Source organism: Miniopterus natalensis, chromosome 9, assembly GCF_054644295.1.
Source record: "Miniopterus natalensis isolate mMinNat1 chromosome 9, mMinNat1.hap1, whole genome shotgun sequence".
Lineage (NCBI taxonomy): Eukaryota > Metazoa > Chordata > Mammalia > Chiroptera > Miniopteridae > Miniopterus > Miniopterus natalensis.
This window is the reverse complement of record NC_142089.1, coordinates 77,295,239-77,317,279: the sequence shown is the minus strand read 5'-3', so window position 1 is coordinate 77,317,279 and position 22,041 is coordinate 77,295,239. Positions and strand designations below refer to the sequence as shown.

At 49.6% G+C, this 22,041-nt stretch overlaps 1 protein-coding gene across 1 annotated transcript in view; it reads left to right on the top strand.

Annotated features, from left to right (window-relative positions):
- The window catches only part of EDAR (ectodysplasin A receptor), a 91,412-nt gene extending 70,140 nt beyond the window's left edge, over positions 1 to 21,272 (top strand). Inside the window, exons 6-12 of the mRNA XM_016201863.2 lie at positions 6,266 to 6,352; positions 7,279 to 7,404; positions 7,505 to 7,579; positions 7,848 to 7,920; positions 10,684 to 10,843; positions 12,069 to 12,129; positions 20,475 to 21,272. Coding sequence (XP_016057349.1) covers positions 6,266 to 6,352; positions 7,279 to 7,404; positions 7,505 to 7,579; positions 7,848 to 7,920; positions 10,684 to 10,843; positions 12,069 to 12,129; positions 20,475 to 20,797 — 905 coding nt within the window. The 3' untranslated portion in view covers positions 20,798 to 21,272. The remainder of the gene's footprint in view (positions 1 to 6,265; positions 6,353 to 7,278; positions 7,405 to 7,504; positions 7,580 to 7,847; positions 7,921 to 10,683; positions 10,844 to 12,068; positions 12,130 to 20,474) is intronic.
- Positions 21,273 to 22,041: the final 769 nt, after the last annotated feature.

Below are 22,041 nucleotides of genomic sequence, written 5' to 3'. Positions count from 1 at the left end.
CTGTGCTCTGAGAAAGTCTTGTGCAGTCTCTTGGGTCTGTGGTCATAAGAGACACTAATGAAGGAGGAATGGGTGGGCAGCTGGGAGGAAACTGGGAGCCTGGTCCCTGGACCACTCCACTCCCACTCCACTCCCACTCCAGGCCACAAGATGTTCCCACACTGGAGCCCTGCCTCTCCTGGGCCTCCATGAGGCCCTGCCCATCTCATTTTCTCACCATAACCTTATCTAAGAGAAGAGAATCGGGGCCTCTCTTGAGAGGGCTGGGCGGAAGGGAAGGAGAGCAAGAAGAGGTCAGCATCACCTCCCCTCACCTTTAGGGTGGTGGGGAGAGGCTAGTCCCTCCCTTCCAAACTGCTTAAGTACAGGAGCCTGGCACTAATGAATCTGCATGTCTCGGAATGCTGAGCTGGTCCTACCCAGCCATGTGCTAATTAATTCACCAATTAGAGGAAGCCCAAGGGCTCCTGGCTGCCAGTAGGACTGTGGTAAAGTCAGGTTGCTGACGAGTCTTCTGCCGGAGAACCTAAACCCACTCCAGACCAGATATTTCTGGAAAGAAGTCCTCACTGGGAAGATGCTAGACACTCACCGCCTACTTAGAAAAGGCTCTTTGCCTATGGAACCAGGAAACAAGCAACTCTTCCCCATGGGCCGTTTTGTGTGAAAGCTCACTCCCAGTGTGTCCTCAGTTCCTGGAGCTTGCAAAGCCCCTCAGCCCTGAAGACTGTAAAACAGCCCTTAACTACTTACCTGAAAGGCAGCACCCAGTAAGAACTCCTAGTGGTTCATAGAATCCAGCCCTGAAGGAGGCCAGCCAGGAAAATGGAACCTCTGCGCGCCCATCTGGGAAACAGGAAGATGCAACCAGATAGGCCGTGTGGGGTGACGCGGTGAATGGAGCCCTGCCTGGGTCAGGCTCTCAAGTGTGGACATGAAAGTTACTCTCTCCACCTCTGGGCTCTCCAAGTCCCCCTGCACAGGGCTCCGGCTCAGGAACCAGAAGACAGAACTAGAGGGTCAGTAATGACCACAGCCTCTAGGAAGATGCTGAGGCCCAAACCCACAGGACTGCCATCAGCAGCCCCAGTCCAGCAAACCCAGGAACCTCACTGGTCAGGACCCCAGTTTGCCAGCTGGCAGCCCCAGCCCAGCAGGTTCTGACCCTCCTGAGCCTTGGTCAGTGGTTGAGAGTCCTGTGCCTCCACCCAAGAAGACTGCTTTGGTTTTGTTTGGATGTGGTTTACCTGGGCCCTTGCCATGTGGAGCTGATGCTCTTGGTAGCCCAAGTGAAAGGATAGTGGATTATGCACCCTACAGTCAAAGAGAACCTGGCACAGACGCCGGGGAAAGCGTGTGACAGATGCACACAGATGAGGGCTGGAGAAGCCAGAGTGCGGCTGTGCAGGAAGAAGTGAGCCCTGGACTGCACAGCCTGGATCAGTGCCTGGAGCTCTCATTGCCACAGGCACTCTCCTGTCCTGTGCTCTTCCGTCCTTAAAGATATCATGGCTTCTGTGACGTGCAGGGCTGAGATCCTCATAAAAACCCCAAGGGCTGTAGTGACTAGAGCCCCAGGTTCAGCATGCCCAGGTGGGGCTCACAGGTCCCCAGGGGCTGCCGGGATCACACTGAGCCCTGGTGTGGGTTATGGACTCTGCTCTAGAATTTCAAGGCCTGAGCTTAAATTCCTCAGTTTCCTCACCTGCCAATGACACCCACCTCACCAGGTGTTGTGCAGCTGAACTGAGCTGCACCCGCAGACTGGTTACTGTTCCATGGCCCATCCAGATACCTTCAGGAGGAGTGGCAGGGCACACAGTTATTGTTAAAATGGAAAAAAATCATCCTAGTTTCCAGCACCATCAAGCAGTGAGAGGGAAGCCAGAGGATAGTTACTGGTCACCATTGATCCTGCCTTTGGGCCATTGTCACCTTCAGGCAAACACGCATGTGTGGAGCTTAGGACAGCCCTGACTGGTACACAGGGACTGGAAAACGCTGTGGAAGCCACAAACCTCCCTCAGTTTCTATTTTCTCTCCCGAATAACAAGTGTAAGTAATGACTCTTACGTAAACCGAGTGAGGCAGGGGCACCTGGGTAATCCAGAGCTTTGAAACCAGCCATCTCCCTTCCTGCTGTGAACGGCCTCATTGAAGCTTCAAGCCTTTCTTCCCTCCTTCCGACCCCCAGGCCCCACACTCTCTGTCCTGGAAGTGAGAGAAGAAGCCCTTTGGTTACTTTTCAGTTATATCACAAGAGCCATGTGGTGCAACCAGAGCTTTCGGTTTTCTATTTTCCATGCACTTGCCTGAGGAGTACCTCGGAAGGATCCATGTCCTTAGGGCAAGGAGATGGCGTGGTGCGAGGGGAGGAAAGGAAGTGCCACCAGATTAGGGATTCGTTAAGAGTTTCCACTCTTGGGACAGTTACCTAACTTTGTACCTCAGTTTGCCCATCTGTAAAATGGGGAGTTATCTCATAAGCTTGTCGGGAAGAGGAGAGGACGTGTCAAGTGTGTTTGAAGCCCCCCTCCAGTGTGCACGTGGCACTTATCTGTGGTGAAGCCCCAGCCTAGTGGGTGAGCACCAACCCAGGCCTCTGGAGCCTGTACAGCTCCCTCCACCTCCTACCGCTGGCCTCCTGTGCGATATTGGTTCCTGGGAAATGGAAAGCAGGAACCCCTTCCTCAGAGTGTTGGAAGAATCCATGAGGTCTGGCACCGAGCAATTATTCCCTTGTCATCAACATGTTTATGATCACTAGTCAGTGACTATGACCCTGAGTCAAGTCCACTCTGCCACCAGGCGGTTGCTTTTCCTTCCAGAGGCCAACGTGTGATGCCCAACAGTGACAGAACTCCAACGTGAAGCCTTGGCCTCCCCAGATGCATTTCCAGCTGTTTCCAAAGCAGTGTTTCTTAAACTCAAGTGTGCACACCCACTGTTACCGGACCCAGGTCCATGTGCCTGACACTGCAAAAGGCCAGTGTTCAAAGCAGCTAAGTTTGGGATAAGGAAAGTTTTACTGATTGAGAAGGTGCCCCACAAAGCAGATGGTTTTTCAAACCCATCTTCTGAGAGCCCAGAATTCAGGTGTCTTTTTTGTCAAAGGAAGAGAGAATGAGAGAGACAGATGATTGACCACCAAAGGCATCTGGCCACCAAGGAAGAGTGTGAAATCTCTAAATCTCTGTTCCGGGTCACCATCCCCGCACACATTTCCTCACCTCCCTGGGAGACGCTCCCCCTGGCAAGAGGCTGTTTCTCCCAAAACTCTAGCCCCAAGCAGAATTCCTCTAACAATTAGCACATCTGTAGCTGGAGCTTTTAGCCTGAAGGCTGCGGGAGAAATGCAGACTGAACCAAAGACAGAGTCGGAGAAAGGGAATGTGTCTGTCACACTGTCCTCGGGGGTCCTGTTAAGAAACTGGTCCCCGACCCGCTTGAGCGGCCAGGTCTGACGGCCCTGCCCACTGTTCCAGCTTCTGTCAGCAGGGGGCGCTGAGCCAGCACAGCAGCCGCAGGCACCCTCCTTGACAGCTGTAAAAATCAACAAACAAATCATTCCTAAAACCCCAAGGTGTTTGCCATGTGTAGAGAGCGCCAGCCATATCTAATGCACGGCAGCACATTTATAAATTTGTGGATTAACAGACCTCAAAGGCTCTTAGTAAACCCTGCCATCACATTCAGTAGAGGTACAGCTACATTAAGCCACATGCTCACAGTTCTCAGAATCCTCCTGAGGAAGGTGAGTGTACTTCCCGCAGAGCCCCCACCTGCCTGGACCCACCACCCACGGGCAGGGCCGCCTCTCACTCAGCCTGGACCCACCACCCACGGTCAGGGCCGCCTCTCACTCAGCCTGACCCGCCACCCACGGTCAGGGCCGCCTCTCACTCAGCCTGACCCACCACCCACGGTCAGGGCCGCCTCTCACTCAGCCTGACCCGCCACCCACGGTCAGGGCCGCCTCTCACTCAGCCTGACCCGCCACCCACGGTCAGGGCCGCCTCTCACTCAGCCTGGACCCACCACCCACGGGCAGGGCCGCCTCTCACTCAGCCTGGACCCGCCACCCACGGGCAGGGCCGCCTCTCACTCAGCCTGGACCCACCACCCACGGTCAGGGCCGCCTCTCACTCAGCCTGACCCGCCACCCACGGGCAGGGCCGCCTCTCACTCAGCCTGACCCACCACCCACGGGCAGGGCCGCCTCTCACTCAGCCTGGACCCGCCACCCACGGTCAGGGCCGCCTCTCACTCAGCCTGACCCGCCACCCACGGTCAGGGCCGCCTCTCACTCAGCCTGGACCCACCACCCACGGGCAGGGCCGCCTCTCACTCAGCCTGACCCGCCACCCACGGGCAGGGCCGCCTCTCACTCAGCCTGACCCGCCACCCACGGGCAGGGCCGCCTCTCACTCAGCCTGACCCACCACCCACGGGCAGGGCCGCCTCTCACTCAGCCTGACCCACCACCCACGGGCAGGGCCGCCTCTCACTCAGCCTGACCCGCCACCCACGGGCAGGGCCGCCTCTCACTCAGCCTGACCCACCACCCACGGGCAGGGCCGCCTCTCACTCAGCCTGGACCCGCCACCCACGGGCAGGGCCGCCTCTCACTCAGCCTGGCATCCTGTTCTGAGCAGGCCACCTCTCGGTCTCTGTGGATCAGAGGGCAGCCCCTGCTGGCCTGTGCCTTAGTGCCCCTTACGCCTCTCAGCACCCTCCCTCTCTCGGCAGAAGAGCTAAGAAGCCATCTCGTGACAGCAGTCGAGAAAACAGAAGGCAAGAAGCAGGAACCACAGGGCTCACTGTGCCCTGCAGAGGGAAAGCCCTGGCCCACCATCGTGTGCGGGTGTAGGTGACACCCACAAACAGGTTTGAGGCAACACCACAGGCGACAGAGACCAGACAAAGGGGCAGAGGCCAGGAACCTCCAGTAAGTGAAGTCCCTGGGCTCTGGAAGTAGCAGATCCCCAGAAAGGAGACGCCTGACTCGCCAAGCCCGGTGTTTTAATCACATGGAAAACTGCTCTGAGTATGAGCTGGAGGGCAGCGGGACGGCCGCACCAGCGGGGCACACCCTCACCTGGCCACCCTCCCCAGGGTCAGCCCTGGCCCCGGGTGTCAGGAAGGCAGTGCTTCCTAAAAACCTGCCTGTTCGCCCCTCAAGTGGCAACTCACGTGTCTCATGTACCTGTGACAGTTTAATGTCCAACCTGAGCAACTGGCTGACCCTCAAACCCGTGACACCTAACCGAAACGCAGAATTGCAGCAGGAGCCAGTCTTCAGCCTGCTCTCTTTTATTGCAGAGTTTCTATTTGTTTCCAAAGGTAAGAGAATCAAAAGCTTCTGACCCTGCTCTCTCCCAGGACCTTCTCCACCTACTGGACACAGATGTGTGGACAATTCGGCAGGAGTGTGGACAATTCAGCAAGACTTCCCTCTCCCAGTTGGCTGTGGTCACTCTCGCCTGGGTGTCCCCAGCTACGTGTGGTGGCTTTAGAAACACCACTCACAGAGCACGTGGCTTTGTTTCTCCTGAGAACTTTTTGTTAAAGAGAACACCCCCGTTTCTCACAGCAGCCTGCTGACCAGGGTCCAAGCATCGGTGTCCTTCCTCCCGGCTGAGCTGCTGGGAGGACCCGCATGCATTGATTTTAGGGAGGACACTCACTTGTCCTTACTCAGGGCAAACCCACTTCCCCAATTACTTCAGAGCTGGTAGAAACAAAAGCAAGGCAGGAGGAGACTTACTTGAAACATGATCATTTTTATTAACTGCACAACTCAAGTCCAGGCTAAAGGAAGGTGGACCATCAGGACATCGTCTTTTCATTTGTTTTAACCGAACAACTTAGTGATTTGTCTGATGACAAACTCAGCGTCCATGTCACCCCTGCTAAGCGACAAAGAATGGGAGTTTCATGAATCACAGTTTTGAGTTAAGACAGGCTCCTGCCTGCTCTTAAACAGTTTGGTCACGACTATTTTAAAAGCATATTATACAAAAGTCCTAAAGACAAACTCACCAAAATGGCAACTTCAGACAGAGGCTGGAGGTGATTCTTTCACTTCTTTCCTGCGTTCTGACTTTTTCTAGATGTTTAAGTAATAAGCGTGCGTTCCTTGGATAACTTGCATAGCATGTGGTAGTTGGGCCCCTCTCCAGCCCATTCACTTGTGTTTCAGTGCTGGGGCTGGAGCAAGAGGCAGCTCATTCCGAGGGACCCACAGTGACTGTTCTCCTTGCAGGTGCTGGAGCCACCTCGGGGGTTTCTGCCAACTTCCCCAGCACTGCTGGCAGCAGCACCCTCTCTCCTTTCCAGCACGCCCATAAAGGTAGGCAGGGTGCCCAGGTATTGGTCTTCTGGAGTTAGCCACCTAGATGTAAGTGGGGGGAGAGGGAGGGAGAAGGGGGCTGGAGAGGAAGAGAGGAAATAATTATTACAAATGACCGTAAAGCTCTTCACTTCAAATCACTCCTCCTAATGCGATTTAATCCCACTCAATGCCCCCAGTTGCTAGAAGCTAGGGATGTCTCTGCAAGGGTGGAACTGATCACTCCGCAGGTGTCCTGGGCCTGTTGGAACATGTTGGTGATGCTGCTCAGGACGAGAGCGGTGAGGGCAGGAGGGGAGCCAGCGTCCTGGGCTTTGGTTGGCCCTGATGTCAACAGTAGTTCTGTTGCAGGCTTTCATACGAACCTGCTGATCTCAACACTTTAATATGCTTCCAATAACTACATTTCACTCCCCAACCCCTTCAGGATAGAAGGATGGAGGGGGACCCCGAGGGTCCACAGTTTCTCTCCGAGTAAGACCTGATCCTGGCTCTACCCCTCTTGCCCTGTCTCAAGCATATTTACTGCCCAGGTCCTCGGTGAGGCTCAGGTTGCCTTCAGATGCCCACGGTGCCCTCACCATGCATGCCAGCTTCTCAGAGTAGTAGAACCAAAGCAAGCGCCCCAGGAACAACTGAGCAAACCCACACCGTGGCGCTCAGGAGACGTCTGGTTCTGCCTCGCTGAGACCAGCAAGGGGAGCTCATGGGCAGCACTGACTGGGTGGCCAGAGAAACTGGGAGGGCTGGGTTCTCAGACAAAGCAAGTGATTCGGATTCTGAGGGTCCCCGAGAAGTGTTCCGAGGGCAGGGCTGTTGTTCACAGGGGCCGTGGTGTTGAAGGAGAAAGGGCCTTGCCTGGTGGACGGGTTCCCAGAGGGACGCCTGGGCCCTAAGGCATTGCCCTCTCTCCCCAACTTCAGCAGAGCTCTCGGGCCAAGGACACCTGGCCACGGCGCTGATCATCGCCATGTCCACCATCTTCATCATGGCCATTGCCATCGTCCTCATCATCATGTTCTACATCATGAAGACGAGGCCTTCTGCCCCAGGTGATGCTCCCCAGTGCCTGCCTCCTGTGCCCTCCCCTGAGCAGCCCCAGTCGCCTACCCAGCGGTGAGCCCGGCTGCTCACAGCCCTCTCTCCCCCTAGCCTGCTGCGCCAGCCACTCGGTGAAGACTGCCGAAGCCCAAGTGAGCCAGGAGGAAGAGCAGAAGGAGGCCCAAGGTCTGCACGCTGAGTCCCCCAGCGCGGCGCCCGCCTCCAGCGGAGCTTTCCTGCCCCAGCAGCCTGGCCGCCTAACTGGCTGTGCTCTTGTGCCACTTGGCACGGGGTCCTGGGAAGGGTGTCAGTGCGGCCACTTTGTGCTTAGTCCTCGGGGCAGTGTGACTTAGTCACCAAGCGGATCCTCTGCGGAAGGGAGCAGGGAAGGACAAGCTCAGAGCTGGAGCCCACTCTCACTCCCCCCTCCCCCAACCTTTCTCTTTACCCACAGACAGCGTGGTGATTTTCTCTGAGAAGGGCGAATTTGAGAAGCTGGCCGCAGCTCCAGCAAAGACTGCCAAGAGGTATGTCCAACCAAAGCAGCCCCAGACTGCCCCCAGGTCCAGGCTGAAGTGAGGGGTCCTCGGGGGTCCTGAGGAGTGCCCCGGGAAGCCTGGCAGCTGGAGGCTGTGCTTGGGACAGCCCCAGAGGGGGCAACCCGGGGACCAGCCGGCAGGGTCTCAGCATCGCTGTCGGCCTGCAGCAGGGCCAGGTGGCTTTGGGGCAGGTGGTTAACACCTGCCAGGAGCTCCGGTTGGCCGCCTCCCTTCCTCCAGGGCCAGGTGCCCAGGCCTTTCTCTTCAACACCCACCTCCTGATGCAGACCTCACGGCTTCTGCCCCTTCCTCCCAGCAGCCTGCGTATGTGATTGCTGCTGCCGCCAGTGCAGGTGCTGTCAGCCCAGTGCTGACCCCAGAACCGACATCCCCGTCACTGCACGGTGGTCGTGAAGGCGGCTGCACACCATTCGGTGCTGACCACCCCAGGCATGAAGGTGTGAGCCGGGTGCTGATGTTGTGCACACTTGTAGGAAGCTGAGGTTAGAAGCTGTCTTGTGCCTGAGGTCACACATCCGGTGAGTGGCAGGGCGGAGGCCGAGTCCTGGCCACTGGCTCCAGTGTGTGTTCCAGGCAGTGGCCCAGCCACTAACGCTTAGTGAAATAAGGCCCCTTAAGGAAGACGCATGAAGTCGTTACCAGATTTACCACACGCACTGCGATGTGGAATCAGCCCCAGCTTTAACATCTAGGGTAAGGGGAAGTAAACTTTTTTCTTGAACCCTCACCCGAGGATGTATTCCCATTGACTCTAGAGAGAGAGGAAAGGAGAGAAAGAGAGAGAGAAACATCGATGTGGGAAAGAAACATCGATCGGTTGCCTCCCGCATGCATCCTGACCAGGGATCAAACCTGCGACCAGGTTTATGTCCTGACCGGGAATCAAACCTGCGACCTTTCCATGTACAGGATGACACTCCAACCAGCTGAGCCACCTGGCCAGGGTGGGAAGTAAACTTTGTATTCCCTGCCTCGTATGGTCATTTAGAATGAGTCCTGCAAAGGCCCACCCCATGATTGTCCTGGGACCCCATCCACACAAATGTCCCCACTGCGGGTGGAGGCACAGAGCCATGAGAGTCACCAAGCTGGCTACCAGAGGAGCAGAGGCTTAGTCCCTCCTCCCTCACTCCCAGCCTGTGACCCTGAACCTTGCAGGGCCCTGCTTCTTAGGAATGATAATGAATCCAGATGTTTGCACAGAGCTTTGGCGTTTAAAAACCACCAAACGTGTTATCTCATTTAGAAAACTCAACATTCCTAACAGAAGGGCAGGAAGCAAACTTAGCTCATGAAATCTTTGCATAGTGGGAAAGGAAAGCAATTGTGTGTGTTCAACTTGGCCATCCTGTCGAAAATGGTTATTTCTGCAAGTGCCTCTGTTGCCAATGATCACTTTTCAAAACCCCACCAATCTGTGGTCTGAGCAACTTCTTGCACACCTGGAAGGGGTATGGCAGGTCCAAGCTGCTGTGAGCAGGATAAAACCCAGCCGTGCACCTGTGTGGCAGGGACTTGGTTCTTCGGCGAGCCTCTTGGAGACAAGCTGCTCCTCCAGCCTTCATCTGTCTAATCCCATGTGTGTCAGCCACTCTCCATCTGTCCTTCCAGCCTTTTTGCTTTCCCACGAAGAGGGTGGGAAAAAGAACACTCATCCTATGACTTAAGTTTCCTCTAAAGACTGAGGAAATATTTGGGGACCCTATTTGGAAAAATGATGCTTATTTCATACACAAATGTTAAATAAAAATTAACACTCAACAGCTGTGTTTTAAAAGACAAGACACTGAGCCTTCATGCCCTCAGCCTTCTCCCAGGTCTCAGGGGAAGGACCTGGGCAGCTCGGCGGCCTGGGGACAGTGGTGCCTTCCCACCTCGCCTGCTCTCAGGTGGCAACAGCAGCAGGCCAGCCTGCTCCCCGAGGCCTGAAGCCTCACGGGTTTCACCCGCTATTTTTGTTTTCTTTGTATCATTCTGTCTCTAGGATTATGTTGAGTGTGGGCTTCATTGCTATAATCCAATTATTAGCAAATATAGGTCTTTAGCCAAGCCACAGGAAATAAGCAGGATGCCTGTAAAAAATGAATGTTGTTTTCATATATTTGGAATGATTTTGAGAGTTTGAGCTTCACCCCACATGTGCTTAGGGCCGTGGGCCTGGGCAGTGAGCGATGGTGTGACTGAGCCACCCACCTTCCTGTGCAATTTCCCAAAGCCCCTCACTCAGCTGGCTGTGGCCCTCACCCCATGGTACACACATCTCAGCCAGGTCACCCCCTGGTCAGGAGGAGCTCCCCAGGCTCAGGATCTGCCCAGATTTGTTTTCAGTTATGTCAGAGAGCTGGCACAAATTCCGTGCCAACCGCATCAACTTGTCTGCTCCATGAAGACACAGGTTGCACTTTGTGCTTCTCTGGATGGCATATAGAAAACTGTAGCATATTCAGGAACCTTCCCCAAACTGGGCGGGGTGGAGGAATGAGCTGAGGCCATCCCCACCTCACAGGCTGCTACAGGTCCCCTCCCGCAGCACCCGTGGGCCACTCTGCATCCAGCTTCCTGCTGGGAAGGAACACAGCAGGCTGTGCCCTTCTCATCTCCTGCCCATGAGCTGCTTAGGAAAAGCTTAAGAAACAAGCCTCTGCATCCCGACCGTCCCCACCACTGGGAGGACGTGTCCAGGCTGCACCTCCCAGGCCCCGTTAACAAACCCCCTTCTTGTTTCCACAGCGAGAACGACGCCTCCTCTGAGAACGAGCAGCTGCTGAGCCGGAGCATGGACAGCGACGAGGAGCCTGCCTCCGACAAGCAGGGCTCCCCAGAGCTGTGCTTGCTGTCGCTGGTCCACCTGGCCAGGGAGAAGGCGGCTACCACCACCAAGTCAGCCGGGGTGAGGCTCTGGCGGCCCACGCACACACCCTGTGATTTACCGCGCAGCGGAGTCACGCACCGAAAGATCCGAGCTGGTTCCCGAGCAAGTCTGCTGGGGGGCACAGGGCACTCCCGCAGCCCAGGCCAGGAGACCGAGATGGCGCGACAGAGTTAAAGCAAGACCTTTTAAAAATAGGACACTTATTTCTCTTATATAGCTTCATAAAAGGAAATAAGCAAAGACAAAAGGTTAAAATTGCTTGGAATTCTATAGGACAGAAAAAGCCTTTGTAAACATACTGGCCTATATCCAACCACACATAGAATAGTTAAATATAACTATTTATATAGTTATCTATATACTATATGAATACATAATTATATACTATATGAATACAAAGCTATATACTGTATGAATACATAGCTATATACTACTTGAATACAAAATTATATAGCTATGTGAATACATGGCTATGTACTATATGAATACATAACTACATATCGACATAGAATGCACATTTTCATGTAAAAATGCTCCATGTGGTTTGTCGCCTGAAGCAGGCCACCTTGGAACGTGCCGTGGGAGGGGGTGTGGGGAAGGATGAGCCAAGCCCTGCCTCAGGCTGCCTGAGAGCCTAGCATGCGGTTCACTAACAGCCTGGTCCAAGCATCCGGTCGGCTACGTTGCCAGGCAATGCTGCTCTTGGTAAAAGTGTCTCTGATTGAGAGACTGGATCTGGCCTGGGTTCTGGCAGGGATGTCATGCTCTGTTGGGGCTGTCCAGTTCAGTGACCTCTGCGGTGGGGCCTGTGACTTGCAGAGCCCTGGAGGCCTATGGAGTGGTTACGAGGGGGCCTGGGACCTTCCAAGCAGGGCCAGTTCTACACCATCCATCATGAGCCTCGCCTATTGGCTGCCTCCTGGCAGCTGGGGTCCCTGACCTTCATCCTTCCAAACAGACCAATGCCACATGTGGCCACTGGTTGTCTTATGAGTCTACATGTCCAGCGGAGCCTAAGCAGCCCAGCCAATGGGCATTGGAGGTGCTTGAGTTGGATAACCCAAAGAAAGGCTTTCTCTCTGACCTGTGGATTAGATGTTCATGTGAGGGCTTGACGCAGCATTTGTGGTCGGGAATCGGGGGAGAGCAGCTATGTGCCCACGCTGAGATGGAGGACTTGGTTCATCGTTTGCTACCATTGCCCCCTTCCTGAAAATTAACATTCTCTGAACTATTTTCACAGATTCAGAGTCGAAGGAAAAAGATACTGGATGTGTATGCCAACGTATGTGGCGTCGTCGAAGGTGAGCGTGGACTGTTCCGGGGGGACAGTCACCCCAGGTCTTCTTCCCAGCCACTGACAGTGAGGAGGAGGCTGACAGGAGGCCTGATGCTCCTGGGAGGGGTGAGAAAAGCCACCCGTCCAGCTTGGCATGCTCTCAGCAGGAGGGCTGGCTGAACCGACGTCAGGGCGGAGGGACATGGACTGTGACTCCAAGCTCTGTTAACACATTTCCCCAGCATGTCCCACCAGCCTTCCCTCAGGACTAGGAGCCAACATTCCCCCCAGTGCAGGGCCTCCCTGGAGGGACACGTGGAGTCAGGCACCAGGTGCTCTAGAGACTGGGGATGGAAGGAGCTGGGTGTCCTCCTGGGCCCCCCAGGTGCGTCTCTTTATTGGCATTATCATCTTTGAAATCTTTGATAATCACTTATCCGATACAGAACAGCTGTCCTTCCCTCCTCTCTAGCAGCTCGCGGTGTCCCCTCGGAAAGACCCCAGGTCAGCCTACGCAGCCTGAGTCAGAGCGCCTTACCCTAACTGCGGTTAGGGGTGGGCACGGCAGAGGCCGTAGGACTGAGTTTATATTCTGATTATATTTCTATCCGAAACCAGAATCCACACTCCCAGTTTCTTCCAAATGAAGTCTCTAAATTACCCTCTTATTCTCCCAGGAGATAAAACCCTCATCACTGAGGCGAGGGGACTTTCCCTCGCTTCATCAGGCCACCAGATTTGTCTCACTGGCTGCCTCCGTGACTTCCCCTTCTGGCCCAGGCACCGCGTGTAGCCCGGTGCCCGCTCCTTTCTCCACTTGGGCCCAGCCCAGCGCACTGGGCCCAGGGCAGGCTTACTGGTTGGGTGCTCTGTTGGTCAGCACTAACTACCGAGGGTGAGTTCTGGGGCCAAGAACTCTACTCAGCTGTGTGCGGAAATGTGGCATCTCTCCGTATTAAAGTCATGCCCAGGTCTGATCAAGTGTATGTGGTGGGGAGACATCGCCGCCCAGTGGAAGATGGTCCGAGATTTGCACTCTCTCACCCTGGAAAGCTCTCTTCTCTGCTCCAAAGATGTCCACATACCCCAGGGACAGTAGATTTTCAAATTAATTTTAGGAAAAAGGAGCCTTCCAGTGAGACTGGGCGGATGAGGAACTTAAAGCCCTGTGCACTCAGCCACCCTCTCATGGGCCTACAGCCCCACGGTGCCACTGAGACCCTTAGGCCAGCAGTGCCCAGCCTTGGGTGGACACTAGTCACTTGGAGAGTCTTACGCTAGCTCCCTCTACGCACCTGCCCCAACACCCCAATGTAATTAGTCTGGAGTGAGTCCCAGGCATCAATGTCTTTTGTTGTTTTTAATTAAACTTTTTCTTTTGAGATCATTGTATTGATAAGAGATGATACAGAGAAGTCCCATAATACTCTTTACCCAGTTTCTCCCAATGGTAACATCGTGCCAAACCATCCCTAAAAGTCACAGCCAGGATACTGACATGGATGCAGTGAAGACAGCCCACAAGGATCCCTCTGGTTGCCCTTTTATAGCCACACCCACTTCTGCCTACCCCGCCCCCTCCTTAGCCCCTGCAACCACTAATTTGTTCTTCATTTCTTTAGTTTTATAATTTCAAAAATATTATATAAGTGGAATCACACACTATTGTAACCTCTTGCAAATGGCTTTTTCTTTAAGCATACTTCCTTGGAAAGTCATCCAGGTTGGTGCATGTATCATACTTTGTTTCTCTTTATTTCTGAGTAGTCTGTTAAGGACGTACCACAGTTTGGTTAATCACTCATTCATCCATTTTAGAACATCTTGGCAGTTTTCCACTTTGGGGCCATTACGAATAAAGCTGCTGTAAATATTCATGTAGAAGGTTTTATGTGAACATCGTTTCTCTGGGATAAATGCCCAGGAGTGCAATTGTTGGGTCGAATGGTAGCTTCGTGTTTTTAAAAACTGCCAAACGATTTTCCAAAATGTCTGTACGGTTTACATTCTTACTAGTGATGTATGAGTGACCCAGTTTCTCCATATTCTCGCCAACATTGGGTGGTGTTACTATTTTTTATTTCAGTCATTCTGATATGTGTACTTGATGTCTCATTGTGGGTTTAATTTGTATTTCCTTAATGTTTGAACATCTTTTCATGGGTTTATTTGCCATCCGTATGTCTCTTCAGTGAAATGTTTTTCACGTCTTTTGCCCATTTTCCAATTTAATTGTGTGAATTTTTTTTTTTGCTGTTGAGTTTTGGGAGTTTTGCAGTGTGTTCTAGATACTAGCCCTTGATGGATACGTGGTTTGCAAATATTTTCTCCACTTTGTAGCTTGTCTTTTCATTCTCATAATAGGGTCTTTCACAGAGCAAAGTTTTGATAAGTCATATTTATCATTTTCTTTTAGATTGGCTTTGGTATCAAGGCTAAGATCTCTTTGCCTACCTCTAAATCCCAATGTCTTTTTCTATGATTTTTTTTCCTAAAAGTTTTATATTTTTATACTTTGCACTTAACTCCATGAGCAGTTGGAGTTAATTTTTACATAATATATGAGACTTAGGTTGAGGTTCTTTTTTTGTTTTGTTTCATGTCCAGTTCCTCCTGCAACATTTGTTGAAAAGGCTATCTCTCCTCCACTGAATTGCTTTTGCACCTGTCAAAATTCAGCTTGGGCATATTTATGTGGGTCGTATTTTCTGAGTTCTTTTGCATTGATCTGTGTCTATCCCTCTGCCTAAATCATATAACCTTGATTCCTATCTCTATTTAAGTCTTGAAATCAGATAGGCTGATTGTTCCCACTTTATTCTTTTTTTTTATTATTGTTTTAGCTATTCTAGTTCCTTTACCTTTCCATATAAATTTCAGAATAATTGTTCCTATAGCTGCAAAATATTTTTATAGGAATTTCAGTAAACCTGTATACCAAGGTTTAGGAGATTGGATATCTATACTATGTTGCATCTTCTAATCCATGAAAATGGTATGTCTCTTTATTTAGATTTTCTTTTATTTCTTTCACCAGCATTATGTCGTTTTCAGAATGCAAGCCCTGCACCTGTTTTGCTAGATTTATGCCTAAATATTTCATTTATTTTTGAATGACTATAAATGATATTTTACTTTAATTTCAGTGTCTGTTTTAATTGCTAGTATATAGAAATACAGTTGGTTTTTGTGTGTCTGTCTTGTATCCTGTGACCTTGCTGAAGTCACTTCTAAGGTTTGGGCTTTCTCTTGTAGATTCCTTGAGATAATCACATAAATAATCCCATCTGCAGATGGGGACAGTTTGATTTCTTTTTTCCCATTCTATATGCCTGCTCTCGCTTCATTATACTGGCTATAACTTTAGCACTACGTTAGATAAGAATGACAATAACAGACATCCTTGCCTTGCTCCTGATCTTGAAGGGAAAGCATCCAGCTTTTCACCATTAAGTATCATTTTAGTCTAGAAGAGGCTTTTGTAATTAATTTACATTAATTTTGTGAGATTGCATTATTTTTTAAATATTGAACCAGCCTTGCATCCTTGGAATAAAACCCACTTTTATGCATATAATTCTTTTAATATATTGTTGAATTCTATTGGCTAATATTTTGTTGAGGATTTTGCATCTACACTCATGAGGGATGTTGGTGTGTAGTGTTGTCTTTTCTTCTTTTTTTTGTTTTGTTTTTTTTGTATTGTCTTTATCTGGTTTTGGTATCAAGCTAATATTAGCTTCACAGAATAAGCTGGGGAGTGTTTCCTCATTTTCTATTTTCCAGATTTTATGTAGAATTGGTGTTAATTCTTTGAATTTTAGTAGAGTTCTCCAATGGAACTATGTGGGCCTATAGGTTTTTCTTGGGGATAGTGGTGATTTTGAAAACTACAAATTCCACTTCTTTAATCTTGATAAGTCTATTCAAATGATCTACTTCATCCTGGGTAAGTGGTGGTAGCTTATGCTTTTTGAGGAATTGTTCGATTTCCTCTAAGTTGTCAGATTTATGTGTATAGAGTTGCTTGTAGTATTCCTTTATTATCTTTTTGACGTCTGTAGGGTCTGTAGTGATATGACCTTCTCAATTGCTTGCTATTGATAGTTTGTGTCCTATTTTGTTATTTTTTTCTTTGAAAATCTTACTAGAATTTGTCCATTTTGTTGATCTTTTCAAAGAACTGGCAGCTCTTTTCATGTTTACCTCTATTGTATTTCTTTTTTCAATTTCATTGATTCATGCTCTTTATTATATCCCCCCTTCTGTTTACTTTGGGTAAATTTTGCTAATCTTTTTCTAGGTAGGATCTAAGCTTGAGATGGGAGCTTAGATTATTGATTTGAGACTCTCTTTTGAAATATATGGATTTGTGATATAAATATTCTCTCATATTGCTTTAAGTGTGTCCTACAAATTCTGATATGTTGTATTTTCATTTTAAATTATTTTAAAATTTTCCTTTCAGATTTCTTCTTTGACTCCTGGATTATTTAGAAATGTGTTGTTTAGACCTCATAACACACCAAATGCATTAACAGTGGGGCAAGATAGAGGCCAGCTAAATAGCGGAGCCCCCAGAATGCAGTGGGGGGTCAGCACTGTGGAGTTATTCCCAGTGCTAGTGGCCTTCCTCACGGAGGGAGGCAGGATACAAAGCAGGAAGTGACTGCCAGTAACCCTTCCCAACTTGGGAAGCATCAATAATTTTTGGTTCTGGAAACTTCCAGAAAGATGAGGACTCCCCACATCTTTCCTCCCTCACCCCCACATACAAACCAATTTTCTTAGAATGGAAAGTCAAGGAAGCTGGCAGAAACCTAATAAAGATCTCTGAAAACAGTATTTCTCCATTTGAAAAATAAAGCATGTCTATAAATGCATTAACTCCATGGGGAAATAAATGTAATGAACCAAATTCAATCTCCGCCAAAAAAAAAAAAAGTGTGGTGTTTAGTTTCCAAGTGTGTAAAGATTCTCCTGTTATCTTTCTGTTATTGACTTACAGTTTGATATTATTGTGGTAAGAGAATACACTCTGTATATAATTTCAATTATTTTAAATTTCTTTGTTGAGGTATAAGGCCTACACTTGAAAATAATATATATTCTGTTAAAAGAATGTATATTCTGGAGTGTTGTATAAATGTTGATTGGGTTCTTTTGGTTAATGATGGTGTTAATTTCTATATTCTAATTGTTTCATTGATTACTGAGGGAGAGGGGTTGAAGCCTCCAACTAGTATTGTGGATTTGTCTATTTATTCTTTCAGTTCTGTCAGTTTTTGTGTCACGTATTTTGGGACTCTGTTGTTTGATGCATACACGTTTAGGATTGCTCTGTCTTCTTACTGAACAGACCCTCTTATCATTATACAGTGTCCCTCTCTGTCTCTGGTAATTCCTGTGTTCTGAAGTCTGCTTTGTCTGATGTGATAGCCACTTCTGCTTTTCTTTTATTCGTGTTTACATGATCTATCTTTGTCCATTCTTTTACTTTCAGCCTGTCCATATCACTATATTTGACATGAGTCTCTTGTAGACAGCGTGTAACTGGGTTATTTTTTAAATTCACTCTGCCAAACTCTTGTCTTTTAATTGATATTTAAACCTTTTACATTTAATGTAGCTATTGATATGCTAGGGTTTAGCATTTATATTTTATGTTTACTGTGTGTTTAGTCTGTTTTTTATTTCTTTTTTTTTTTTCCTGCTTCCCTTTGGGTTACTTGAACATATTTTAGAAATCCATTTTGATTTTTTTTTAGTGATGCATTTGATGTGTTTTGAGCAAATCTTTTTTCGTAGCTATTTTAGTAGTTTCTCTAGGTGTTATATATGCATGATTTATCACAGTGTACTGGTGTCATTATTTTACTAGCTTCAGTGAAGTGTATAAACCTTACCTCCCTATGTTCTTTGTGTTTATAGTTGTTTTATATATTTCCTCTACATATATGTAGAACCACATCCATTGCATCAACTGACAATAATAATTCAGAAAACTTAAAAAGAAAAGAAAGATTATTGTATTTACCCAAATTTTGCTTACTGTGTTCTTTTATGATACTCCAAGTTTTATTCTTTTATCACTTCCTTTTTGTTTAGAGACTTTCTTTAGTCATTCTTTTAGGGTAGCTTCACTAGTGACAAATTCTTTTAGTTTTTATCTTGAGAATGTCTTGATTTCCCCTTCATTCCTGAAGGATATTTTCACTGGATATGGGACACTGGGTTGACAGCCCTTTTCTTTCAGTACTGGAAACACTGTGCCACTTCTCTCTGACTTCCAGGTTTCTGTTCAGAAATCCACAGTCATTCTAACTGCCTTTTCCCTACAGATGAGGTGTGGTTTTTCTCTGGCTGCATTTAAGACTTTCTTCTCTTTAGTTTTCAGAAGTCTGTTTATGATGTGTCTTGATATTACTTTCCTTGGGTTTATCCTGTTTGGCATTTTCTTGGCTTCTTGAATCTGTAGGCCTTTTTTTCTTTCCAAGTTTGGAAAGTTTTCAGCCATTATTACTTTGTTAAGCCGCACTGTCTTTCTCCTTGCCTTCTAGAACTCCACGAAACAAATGTGAGATTTTTTTGTTACAGCGTCACAAATCCCTGGGCCTCTGTGTTTTTTCAGTTTATTTTCTCTGTTGTTCCGGTTCAGTAATTTCTATTTTATTATCCAGTTCACTCTTTCCTCTGTCTTTGTTCTGCCTTTGAGCATATCTACTGAGTTTTTAATCTTGATTATTGTATTTTTCAGTTCTAACATTTCCATTGGGTTCATCTTTATATTTTCTATCTTTTGCTAAGGCTTTTAATGTTTTGGTTCATTTCAAGCATGCTTGAAATTACTTTTGAAGCATTTTTATCATGGCTTATTTTAAAAACTGTCAGATAATGTTAACATCTCACGGAGGTGTTGGTGTCTATTGGTTGCCTTTTTTCATTTATTTTGTGATGTTCCTGTTTCTTGGTATGACGAGTGAGTTTCTATTGAAATCTGGACAGTTTTATATCATGTTTTGAAACTCTGGATCTTATTTAACCTTCTACTATAGCTGTCTTCCTGTCCTGCCTCTGTGGCAGGGGCGGGGGGTGCCACCTTGTTACTGGCAGGTACAGGTAGATGTCCAAGTTCCCGCTCAGCCTCCTCAGATATCCAGGTGTTGGCTCCTTTTTGTTGCTGGTTGTGGGGTGGGAATCTGTTTCTCCAAGTGTCCCCACTGACACCGTGGGGGTTGGGAGGCTTGTTGCCAGCTGATAAGGAAGTCCCGGCTCCCTACTTGGCCTTCCCGACGCCACCCGGGTGCAATGTTCCAGATTCCTCAGCCAGCCTTTGCTGGCCTTGGTGGTGGTGGGACCACAGTTTTTCTGTAATGTTTGGCTGCAGTAAAGCAGTTATTGTCTGAATGTTTTCTTCCTGCTAAGCTTCTTTTCTTAGTGCTTTAGAGAGCCAGGCTTTGTTGGAGGTACTTTTGTTATCGTTGGAATTTGGATTCCTGAACTCTTCAGCTCCATCTTTGGGTGATGAAGCGAAAGGAACACCAAGGAACTCACCACTGTATCACTGCCCCCGTCCCGAGGTCCCCACTTTCCAGGGTCTTTTCATGTTTGCTTTATACATAGTGCCAGGGGTTTTCGCTCTACTTACCCAGAGCAATGGGGGGAAGGCATGCCTATTCCATCTTCCAGAAGTGGAAATGCATCAGTTGTTTAAAATGCTTCTAGGTGAGTCTAAAGTATAGCAAAGTCTGTGTCCACGGAGTTGGCAGTGACTTGGCTCAGATAACACCAACTTTGGGCTGCCTTTGAGAACACCTCTCATGAAGGTGACCACTGTCCCCATGAAGGGACATGGTACTGTCCCTTTGACCTCCTTCCTGGCCCGGGTCCAAGTAAGGCAGGGTTATTCAACTGAGGGCAGCCTGTATTGAAGCTTTGGTGGCCGCTGAAATGGTCCTGAGGGGATTCCTGCAACAGTCAATGTGGTTACGGTCGTTCTTTTCCTAGGAGGAGAAAGGTCATTAATGGGACTAAGGTTTATGAAAAGACTTTTCATGTGGCTGCCAAAGTCCTGGGTGTTGCTTGCCTTAAGCTATGCATTTATTTTGAATGTCTTATTTTACAATTTTTTTAAAAAGCTGGCTTTTGTTTTTTTAAACATATTTTTATTGATTTCAGAGAGAGAAAGAGAGAGAGAAACATCAATGATGAGAGAGTCTGATCGGCTGCCTCCTGCACGGCCCCTGCTGGGGATCAAGCCCGCACCCCGGGCACGTGCCCTGACCGGGAACTGTAAAAATAATTTTAATGCTGTTGCTCTTCCGTTGACTGCCGTTTGCAGCATCTGACTGTGGCCCTTCCTCTCCGCAGGCCTCAGCCCCACGGAGCTGCCCTTTGACTGCCTTGAGAAGACGAGCCGGATGCTCAGCTCCACGTACAACTCCGAGAAGGCTGTTGTGAAAACGTGGCGCCACCTCGCCGAGAGCTTCGGGCTAAAGAGGGACGAGATTGGGGGCATGACGGACGGCATGCAGCTGTTTGACCGCATCAGCACGGCAGGCTACAGCATCCCCGAGCTGCTCACAAAACTGGTGCAGATAGAGCGGCTGGATGCCGTGGAGTCCCTGTGCGCGGACATCCTGGAGTGGGCCGGGGTCATGCCGCCCGCCTCCCCGCTGCCCTCTGCGTCCTGAAGAGCGTGCCCCCCACCATTGCTCTGGGGGTGCACCGGCGATCTAATGAGGGCTCAGGCTCTAATGCGGGCTCTGGAGCTGCGGTGGTGCCAACAGACTGCCGAGAATCAGGGCTTTTCCTGCTCTGTCACCCGGGCAGGCCTCGGGCTGTTTCCAGGGAACAAGAGGAAGCTGCAGATAAAAGACTAAAGCCGGGCGCTCCCAGCCCCGCCGCACCTCCCGGGCAGAGAGTATTCGGTCAGCCGGCCGGCCCACCGCCCTGAACTCGTGCGGGGCGCTGTTGGTGCTCAAATGAGCCAAAACTGTGGGGATGACAGAGGTGAAGAACCTGGTCCCTGTTTAAGGAGTTTACAGCCCAGTGAGAGACAGAGGCATGTCCACGAACCGCTTTGCTGGAAGATGTCAAACAACCCGAACGAGGAGATTCTAAGAGAATGTCATAAAGTTCTGAGAGAGCGGTGGCTCCCACTGAGGTGATGAAGGCCGGCGGCCTCCACATGAAGAAAGCAGCTCAGAAGTTCAGTGAAATGGCTACGAAATGCAGACAGCCCACCGCGTGTGTGTCCCGGCCAGTACAAGTGGGTTCGTTAGCATGGCTCTGCCTGTCTTTGAGGCCGTCCATGCCTGCGTCCATTCGAGTCCTGGGTGGAAGAACCTGCTTTACGTCACCGGCAGGCAAGGCGTGTGTCCGTCCAATCGAGACCTGCGCAGCCGTCGGTTTTATTTTCCGCGTGTGTTCTAGGCCTGGGAACCCCATTGCTCTTTATCACACACAAATTGCCTTCCCCCCTCGTTCGCAGTCAGATCTGACCCTTAGGGGGCAGCTGTGCTCAAAGGACACAAGCCACTGATAGTGCGCGTCAGGCTGTTGTTGCTTCAAAGAGAAATGGGTGGCAACTCTGCTTAGAAAGGGAAACGGCGACTCCCTAACAGTTCAGCCACATAATTCTTGATTTCCAGTGTCCGAGACTCACGCATGAGGTGTGTGGTGCGAGAGATCGGGGCGCGCAGGGAGAGCCTGGGCTTGCGGCCCGGGGGCCTGGCTCTGGTTGTGCCATCAGGGGCCGTTTTCTTCTTCGTCCCTGCGCCTGTTTGGCTTCTGCAGCTGAGAGGCCAGTCTGTGATTCTGTAATCACAAGGAAAGTAAGGCTCAGATAAGCAGAAAGAAAGCGGAGCCGCAGGAAATGCCAGGCCTCCGGGGTGCTCCATGGGCGTGAATAGCGCGTGGGCATCAAGAAAGATGA